Raw genomic sequence first — 9,602 nt, forward strand, 5'->3', positions numbered from 1 at the left:
CCCTACCCCTTCTGTGACACAGAGCAGGTTATGACCACATGAATACCCAGGGGGCGGGGCTCATGTGTGATTGGAAAAACTAACAGTGCTGGAGAAAATGAAACACTCAGAGTGGGTAGGGTTGTGCTCAAAATGGGAGGGGCAAAATAAAACAGAAGGCGTGTCTAAGGTCAGGAGGGAAAAACACAGATGGAGAAGTTTTGATTAAAGGGGGAGGAGTAAATGTCAGAGTGACTGATTTCCTATTGGCTCTGCTGATGTATCCTTTGTTCCTATTAGCTCTGCTGTTTGGTGCCATGTTCCTATTGGTTCTGCTGTTTGTTGCTGTGTTTCTATTGGCTCTGCTGATCTATCCTATGTTCCTATTGGCTCTACAGTTTAATGCCGTGTTCCTATTGGCTCTGCTGTTTGATGCTGCATTCTTATTGGCTTTGCTGTTTTGTAATTGGCTGTAATAATTGGAACAGAAGAAACTATTCCTGGACAGGGAGAAATTAAATATCTGATTTGGTGGATAAATGAAATATCTGTGTTATTGTTTCTATAGCAACATCTCGTTCACAGGGACGTATACAGTGGACACTCTGGAAATCTTTAATCTGCAAGTTATTAAGATGATAAACGGTCAGTGTAGCACTAGGGGGCGCTGTGTTGGTTCTGCAGTTGTGTGTCGAGTGTGCGTAGCTGCTCCAGGAAGCCCGAGTTGGGGCAGATGTTTCTGTTTTTTGCCACAGCAGTGATGGCCTCCACCAGCGTCATCTTCTCCTCAATCATCAGGTAGGCGAGGACCAGCGTGGCCGAGCGACTCAGACCCATGGCACAGTGCACAAACACCTTACCTACAAAACGCAACACACATCACACACCACACACCTGTCCAATGTACAGCATTGTGTGACGATGAGTTACAGGAGGAGGAGCTAGAGTAGATTAAATTCCACCCCCTGGAGCCTTCATTTCATAATGGCTTCTACCAGGACTGAGGCGTGACTGTGGAGTGTGAGTGCAGGTTTATGAGCTGCACTTTCCCTCCTCACCTCCAGGGGTGCTCAGTGCGCTCTTGATGAATTTGGCAGCACTGTAGAAGAAGGGGGTCATGTCGAAGGAGGGCGAGTCGAAGGCCTCCACACCGTGGTAGGTGATGTTGGTACCTCTGTAGAAACTCGCTCCTGTGTTCACGTTGTATTTACCGTGAGCTGCGTTCAACACGTGACTGATGTTCAGAGCCTGTAACGTGGGCCTGTCTTTAGCTGCGTACCTGAAAAACACACACACACACATTAACAGCAAGTCCTTAATGCTGAACTCTTCTGTAACACATTTTTTTTATTGATGAGATCCTATTGGCTCTGTTTTATAAAGCCGTGTTGCCTATTGGCTCTGCTGTATAAAGCTGTGTTCCTATTGGCTCTGATGTTTAATGTTGCATTCTGATTGGCTCTGGCTCTCCCGTCTGAACCTCCTGTTGTATAACCCTGTATTCCTATTGGCTCTGCTGTATAAAGCTGAGTTCCTATTGGTTCTGCTACATAAAGCTGAGATCCTATTGGCTCTGATGTATAAAGCTGTGTTCCTATTGGCTCTGATGTATAAAGCTTTGTTCCTATTGGCTCTGATGTATAAAGCTGTGTTCCTATTGGCTCTGCTGTATAAAGCTGTGTTCCTATTGGCTCTGCTGTATAAAGCTGTGTTCCTATTAGCTCTGCTTTTTAAAGCTGTGTTCCTATTAGCTCTGCTTTTTAAAGCTGTGTTCCTATTAGGTCTGCTTTTTAAAGCTGTGTTCCTATTGGCTCTGCTTTTTAAAGCTGTGTTCCTATTAGCTCTGCTGTATAAAGCTGTGTTCCTATTAGCTCTGCTGTATAAAGCTGTGTTCCTATTAGCTCTGCTGTATAAAGCTGTGTTCCTATTAGCTCTGCTGTATAAAGCTGTGTTCCTATTAGCTCTGCTGTATAAAGCTGTGTTCCTATTAGCTCTGCTGTATAAAGCTGTGTTCCTATTAGCTCTGCTGTATAAAGCTGTGTTCCTATTAGCTCTGCTTTTTAAAGCTGTGTTCCTATTAGCTCTGCTTTTTAAAGCTGTGTTCCTATTAGCTCTGCTTTTTAAAGCTGTGTTCCTATTGGCTCTGCTTTTTAAAGCTGTGTTCCTATTGGCTCTGCTTTTTAAAGCTGTGTTCCTATTAGGTCTGCTTTTTAAAGCTGTGTTCCTATTGGCTCTGCTTTTTAAAGCTGTGTTCCTATTAGGTCTGCTTTTTAAAGCTGTGTTCCTATTAGGTCTGCTTTTTAAAGCTGTGTTCCTATTGGCTCTGCTTTTTAAAGCTGTGTTCCTATTAGCCCTGCTTTTTAAAGCTGTGTTCCTATTAGCTCTGCTTTTTAAAGCTGTGTTCCTATTAGGTCTGCTTTTTAAAGCTGTGTTCCTATTGGCTCTGCTTTTTAAAGCTGTGTTCCTATTAGGTCTGCTTTTTAAAGCTGTGTTCCTATTGGCTCTGCTTTTTAAAGCTGTGTTCCTATTAGGTCTGCTTTTTAAAGCTGTGTTCCTATTAGGTCTGCTTTTTAAAGCTGTGTTCCTATTAGGTCTGCTTTTTAAAGCTGTGTTCCTATTGGCTCTGCTTTTTAAAGCTGTGTTCCTATTAGGTCTGCTTTTTAAAGCTGTGTTCCTATTGGCTCTGCTTTTTAAAGCTGTGTTCCTATTAGCCCTGCTTTTTAAAGCTGTGTTCCTATTAGCTCTGCTTTTTAAAGCTGTGTTCCTATTAGGTCTGCTTTTTAAAGCTGTGTTCCTATTGGCTCTGCTTTTTAAAGCTGTGTTCCTATTAGCCCTGCTTTTTAAAGCTGTGTTCCTATTAGCTCTGCTTTTTAAAGCTGTGTTCCTATTAGGTCTGCTTTTTAAAGCTGTGTTCCTATTGGCTCTGCTTTTTAAAGCTGTGTTCCTATTGGCTCTGCTGTATAAAACTTTGTGTTGTTTAATGTTGCATTCTGATTGGCTCTGGCTCTCCCGTCTGAACCTCCTGTTGTATAACCCTGTATTCCTATTAGCTCTGCTGTATAAAGCTGTGTTCCTATTGGCTCTGCTACATAAAACCATGTTCTTATTGGCTCTGTTACATAAAGCCGTGTTCTTATTGGCTCTCATGTTTCATGCTGCATTCCCATTGGCTCTGGCTCTCCTGTCTGAACCCCCTATTGGCTGTTTTATTTCAGGTTTCTTACAGGTCTCCAATGTAGATGCCCGGTCTGACCTCGTCAAGATGGTTGCTCGTGTCTGGTTTGAACCAGAGTAACCTGTGAAGCTCAGAGCTGGGCGGAGTCTCATACCTGCTCTTTTCTCCCATCTGGACAGAGAGAGAAGACAGTGTATTTCTTCTGCAACACACACACACACACACACACACACGCACACACACACGCACACACGCCATACATCCAGTATCATTACTTTCTGTATTACATCACAGTGCTATTGAATTCTGGGCTCTGATTGGTCAGAAGGTGTTAAATCGTTTCCTATTGTCCAACCTTACACACTTTACCCAGTGAGCCATAAAAACTGTGCATTCGTTCACAATCACTACTGATTTTTAAAAATCTACAAGTCTTTCAGGTTCACATCAATAACTCAATAAATAAAGAGTGTGTGTTTGTGTGTGTGTGTGTGTTTTACCTGATTTTCTTAAACTCCAGAATACTTTATTGAAATGAACTCCATTCCCGAACACACAGCAGGTCAAAGCTGATCTGTGTGTGTGTGTGTGTGTGTTTGTATGTGCTGGGTTATTTATAAAGCCGAGATCTCTCATTACCTCCCAAAAATATATCACATCACCGCAATTAACTTCGAATAAACAACCGGAGCAGTGTTTTGCCCTCAGGTGTCCATCGGAGACATGAGAGACGATTCCGGCGGGATTCTGTTTTCCAGACACGTGTGTGTTCAGTAATGTAGGTAGAGGACGTGTGTAGTTATTCTGAGATGGGCGTGTCTTCACTGTGTACATAAACACTCCATGTGCGCTACAAACACCTCACGTTAACACACACACACACACACACACACACAGTGACTGCTCTGATCTTCATTATAAGAGCTTGGTGTAGGGGGCGTGGCCATGCCGGATCATCTGTAGGTCATGTGATCATAACATGTCTGTAGGACGTCAGTAACTTCACTAAAGCTACAGAAAACTGTGTGCTTCAGGGGCTTATACTTCCAGGTGAGAAACTAATCCCGTCTGAATAGGGCTTGAGGCAGCCAATCAGAATCATTCTGTGTGTCACGTGTGAAGACCTTTTTCTTAAATTCAGTAAAGAAACAGAAGGTCACTGTGCCCTTTATTATTTATTGTATAATATATACATAACGTATGTATTACTTTCCAAAAAAAGATTTTATATCACATACACATCGTCTGCCTGTGACCTCATTGGTCCTCTGAGTAAAGTTACAGTTAAATAATACATTACTGAATCGAAGAGGTCCTGATGTGTGTGTGTGTGTGTGTGTGTGTTATTGCAATCAACTACAGCAGCTTTTTAAATGATCACACAACACAAACACTTCCTCCCTGATGCCTCTCCTCTTTCCTTATATGGTCACTTCCTGTTTTTCTTCACATGGTAAATGTGCCTAGATTCTGTCCCTGTTCCCGTTTCATATTTTGTGATTTATTTGCCCTGTTTACCCCCCACCCCCTTTTCCTACACCACCTCTTTCCTTATATGGTCATGGGTTCCTGTATTTGTTTGGGTCAGTAACAGCATGATATCTGTCCTGATTTTCACCCCTCATACACCACATGTGCCCCATGTTCCTGACCCTTTCCTTATGTGGTCAGTGTTTCCTGTTGTTGTTTGGGTCAGTAACAGAGATATGTCTGTCCTGATTCTGTCCAGGGTTACCATTCGTACACCACATGCCTCATGTTCCTGACCCTTTCCTTATATGGTCAGTGTTTCCTGTTGGACTTGTGCACTTTGTCTGTTTATGGGGTAAATTATGGGATGTCTTTATGTTAATTATTCCATATTATAATCCCATTGGCTCAGCTATCACAAACTATAATTCTACTGGTGGAGATGTTTGATCTCAGCTATTCAGCTTGTCTTCGCCTATGAACACGCCCTTAAAATTCTCCTTAAAATTTGACCTTCTCAGCCTGAGCAGAAGAAAGGTGTGGCTGAGTCTTTAACAGAAGCACCTTCTGCTCCGAACTCCTTGAAGATCTCCATGTTGCTAGCACATAGCTAGCATTAAAACATGGCGGGTCCATGGCAGCGCCCTCTGACCTGAGTGGACGAAGGCATGTTACAAACAGTCCCGGATCACAGCCTTAGATATTTGATGCTTTTATTTGATTGGCCCAGCTTTCCCATGCGACTGCTCCACGATCTCACATACTCTGGTTCCTTAGTGTCCTGTTACCATGGCGCCCAGCTATTTGTTTGTTTGTTTGTTTACAGTAGAATGCAGGATTTGTGTTTCCTCTTCAGCTGCAGGTCAAGGTCCAGCAGCAGAGCCAGGAAGTTCCTGTTGGGGTAGATGGCTCGTTTCTGGACCAGGCGTTGGATGGCCGAGCGCAGAGACATGTGATGATACAGCATGAGGTACGCCAGGACCAGCGAGGATGAGCGGCTCATACCCATAATGCAATGCACCAACACCTTCCCTACAAACGGAAATACACACACAGATCAGTCTTTTTTCATGAAGCTGAACAAGATTCTTGATCCTGTGACTATAGTGAAGTTCCTATAGACATGTTATTATCATGTGACCTTCTGATGATCCGTTTTGGTCACACCCCCTTCAACAAGCTCTTATAATAAAGATCAGAGCAGTGTGTGTGTGTGTGTGTTACAGTGAGGTGTGTGTAGTGCACAGAGTGTTTAGTGTTACTTTACTAACGATACTGGAGTAATTGGAAACGCCTACATCCTGAAAGCCCCGCCCCTTTTCCTCTAACACATCTCACCATCCACAGTCTTCAGGCCTTTGTGTATGAACTCTGCTGCAGGTCTGAAGTAAACGTCCAGGTCGAAATGAGACGAGTCGTCCGCTGGGATCCCACAGTAGATGAAGCCGGTGCCGTAGAACTTTTGGTCCCCGATGCTGCCGTGTTTGGAGTGTGCGGCGTTCAGGATGTGTGTGATGCCCAGACGCTGCAGAGCCGTCCGGTTCTGAGCCATTCTCCTGCCGAGAGAGAGTGACACCGAGCTCACTGTGAACTTCCTACACCTTTATTTACTCTGACTCATGCTTTAAAGGTCAGGTGTGTTCCAGGATTAATGACCTTTAAGTAATCTTTAATGATAATAATAATAATAATAATAATAATTATTATTATTATTATTATTATTATTATAAACATATAAACAAATTTAAATGAACACTTAAAGTTCCAAAATGTTTCTTTATTAGTCCCATGATTAATAACTACATTAGATTAAATAATGTTAATGTTCAATAACAAAGCAAATGTTATAACTATATAATAAACAAAAATTAGTTTAATAAAAAATTATAAATAAATTAAATAATAAATTAAAACGAATTAAATAAAAATACAATACAATAAATAAAATAAAATAAAATAAAATAATACATTCATAAAATAAAATAAAATTAAATAAATTGTTACATTTAGTGTAAATTACAGATGTGAAGGATGGTTCAAGATTTTAAACATTAAAAAACAAAAATGTTGATTATAATTCTGTTATAATGAACACTTTAATGATGTTAATAAAGAATGACCTGGGAAATAGAACAGTTTACTGTGGTGAGTGTATACAGTGTGTGTGTGTGTGTGTGTGTGTGTGTGTACATACACATTACTGATGTAGAGATTTGGCCAGACTTCGTCTATCTGATGTAGATCCAGAGTGCAGGAGTCCAAAACTTTCTCCAGGTCTTTTACTGAAAGATACTCCTTCCTGTTGTTTCTCCCAGCTGCCATGTTGAATATGTGTGTGTGTGTGTGTGTTGAAGCATTGGACTGGTGTGTGTGTTCTGTGCCAATGATTCAAGAGAGCAGGTGGAGATCACTGTGTCCACATTTAGGTCTTCAGGATTGTGTTACACACACACGCACACACACATATTCATGCATACACACACACACACACACACACACACATTACGCAGTTCATTAAAGAACAACACGTCATACTTTTTATCCATTTATAGTTACATTTAATGTCAGTGAAATGAGTTCCTATTCTCACTACAGCAGAATAGTGAGCAGAATCTACAGCAGAATCTCTCTCTCTCTCTCTCTGCACCCCTCTCTCTCTCTATCTCCCTCTGTCTCCCCCCCCCTCTGCCCCCCCTGTCTGCCTCCCCCCTCCCTCTCTCTCACTCTATCTCCCTCTGTCCCTCCCCCTCTCTCTGACCCCCCCCACTATCTCTCCCCCCCCCCCCTCTCTCTCTCTCTCTCCCTCCCCCCCTCCCCCTCTCTCTTCATTCCCTTGTGTGACACTGTGTGTTGTTCAGTCTGATCTCAAGCGCTCGAAGCTGCCGGAGAAATCCACGGTTCGGGAAAATCCATCTGTTCTGTTTGACCGTGTTGATGGCCTCCAGCAGGGGGAGCTGGTGGTAGATCATCAGGTAGGCGAGGACTAGAGAAGCAGAACGACTCACACCTACTGCACAGTGCACCAGCAATCGTGCTTCACACACACACACACACACCCACACACACACACATACACACACACACATATACACACACATATACACCCCCCCCACACACATACATACACACACACACATATACACACACACACATACACACACACATATACACACACACACATACACACACACATATACACACACATACACACACACACATATACACACACATACACACATACACACACATACACACACCCACACACACACCCACACACATACATACACACACACACACACACACATATACACACACACACATACACACACATACACACACACACACACACACACACATATACACACACATATACACACACACACATATACACACACACATACACACACACACACACACATATACACACACATATATACACACACACACACATATACCTTTATTACTGAAGAAGAGTGACTGGTTAATTGAATTTGTTCTGTCCCAACATCAGTCTGATCTCACTAATGCTCCTTAACATCAGTCTGATCTCACTAATGCTCCTTAACATCAGTCTGATCTCACTAATGCTCCTCAACATCAGAGTCTGATCTCACTAATGCTCCTTAACATCAGTCTGATCTCACTAATGCTCCTCAACATCAGAGTCTGATCTCACTAATGCTCCTTAACATCAGTCTGATCTCACTAATGCTCCTTAACATCAGAGTCTGATCTCACTAATGCTCCTTAACATCAGTCTGATCTCACTAATGCTCCTTAACATCAGAGTCTGATCTCACTAATGCTCCTTAACATCAGTCTGATCTCACTAATGCTCCTTAACATCAGAGTCTGATCTCACTAAAGCTCCTCAACATCAGAGTCTGATCTCACTAAAGCTCCTCAACATCAGAGTCTGATCTCACTAAAGCTCCTCAACATCAGAGTCTGATCTCCCTAAAGCTCCTCAACATCAGAGTCTGATCTCACTAAAGCTCCTCAACATCAGAGTCTGATCTCACTAAAGCTCCTCAACATCAGAGTCTGATCTCACTGATGCTCCTCAATGTCAGAGTCTGATCTCACTAAAGCTCCTCAACATCAGAGTCTGATCTCCCTAATGCTCCTCAACATCAGAGTCTGATCTCACTAAAGCTCCTCAACATCAGAGTCTGATCTCACTAAAGCTCCTCAACATCAGAGTCTGATCTCACTGATGCTCCTCAATGTCAGAGTCTGATCTCACTAATGCTCCTCAACATGAGAGTCTAATCTCACTAATGCTCCTCAACATCAGAGTCTGATCTCACTAATGCTCCTCAACATCAGAGTCTGATCTCCCTAATGCTTCTCAACATCAGAGTCTGATCTCACTAATGCTCCTTAACATCAGTCTGATCTCACTAATGCTCCTTAACATCAGAGTCTGATCTCACTGATGCTCCTCCATGTCAGAGTCTAATCTCACTAATGCTCCTCAACATCAGAGTCTGATCTCACTAATGCTCCTTAACATCAGTCTGATCTCACTAATGCTCCTTAACATCAGAGTCTGATCTCACTGATGCTCCTCAATGTCAGAGTCTGATCTCACTAATGCTCCTCAACATCAGTCTGATCTCCCTAATGCTCCTCAACATCAGAGTCTGATCTCACTAAAGCTCCTCAACATCAGAGTCTAATCTCACTAATGCTCCTCAACATCAGAGTCTGATCTCACTGATGCTCCTCAATGTCAGAGTCTGATCTCACTAATGCTCCTCAACATCAGAGTCTGATCTGTGAAGCATGTTCCTGAAGGTGGTTGTATGGGTCAGTGAGGGTGGAGTAAGGTTACCTCCAGGAGAGTCCAGCACCTGGTGGATGTAGTCTGCACACGGCTGGAAGTAGCGTGAGAGATTAAAGGATGGAGAATCGTCTGCAGGAACGCCGTAGTACTCCACAGATGATCCGTAAAACTGGTGGCTGCCGTGGCAGT

The 9,602-nt window shown here is 42.8% G+C and overlaps 3 protein-coding genes across 4 annotated transcripts in view; all 3 read right to left on the minus strand.

Moving 5' to 3' along the window:
- Nucleotides 1-636: 636 nt before the first annotated feature.
- Nucleotides 637-3,795, minus strand: LOC131363842 (dual specificity protein phosphatase 13-like). 2 transcript variants are annotated; one of them, XM_058406772.1, is made up of 4 exons: nt 3,655-3,795; nt 3,204-3,325; nt 1,038-1,258; nt 637-839 (listed from the first exon to the last, which is right to left on the minus strand). In XM_058406772.1, exons 2-4 carry the CDS (start codon nt 3,323-3,325, stop codon nt 637-639), a joined length of 546 nt encoding a protein of 181 aa, XP_058262755.1. In that variant the 5' UTR covers nt 3,655-3,795. The 2 variants fall into 2 exon arrangements, with proteins under 2 accessions (XP_058262755.1, XP_058262754.1); XM_058406771.1 differs by having other exon boundaries at nt 3,204-3,356; nt 3,655-3,756.
- Nucleotides 3,796-4,326: 531 nt separating this feature from the next.
- LOC131363841 (dual specificity protein phosphatase 13-like) lies at nt 4,327-9,598 on the minus strand. The gene is made up of 4 exons (XM_058406769.1): nt 9,462-9,598; nt 6,819-7,052; nt 5,963-6,180; nt 4,327-5,656 (listed from the first exon to the last, which is right to left on the minus strand). The coding sequence occupies exons 2-4, from the start codon at nt 6,944-6,946 to the stop codon at nt 5,445-5,447; spliced, it is 558 nt and encodes a 185-aa protein (XP_058262752.1). The 5' UTR covers nt 6,947-7,052; nt 9,462-9,598; the 3' UTR covers nt 4,327-5,444.
- LOC131363843 (dual specificity protein phosphatase 13-like) overlaps nt 7,450-9,602 on the minus strand; it is a 2,671-nt gene continuing 518 nt past the window's right edge. Inside the window, exons 2-3 of the mRNA XM_058406773.1 lie at nt 9,462-9,602; nt 7,450-7,658 (exon numbers count right to left, since the gene is read on the minus strand). The exon at nt 9,462-9,602 is cut by the window's right edge and continues 77 nt beyond it. Coding sequence (XP_058262756.1) covers nt 7,450-7,658; nt 9,462-9,602 — 350 coding nt within the window. The remainder of the gene's footprint in view (nt 7,659-9,461) is intronic.

This window comes from Hemibagrus wyckioides, linkage group LG13, assembly GCF_019097595.1.
Source record: "Hemibagrus wyckioides isolate EC202008001 linkage group LG13, SWU_Hwy_1.0, whole genome shotgun sequence".
NCBI classification, from domain to species: domain Eukaryota; kingdom Metazoa; phylum Chordata; class Actinopteri; order Siluriformes; family Bagridae; genus Hemibagrus; species Hemibagrus wyckioides.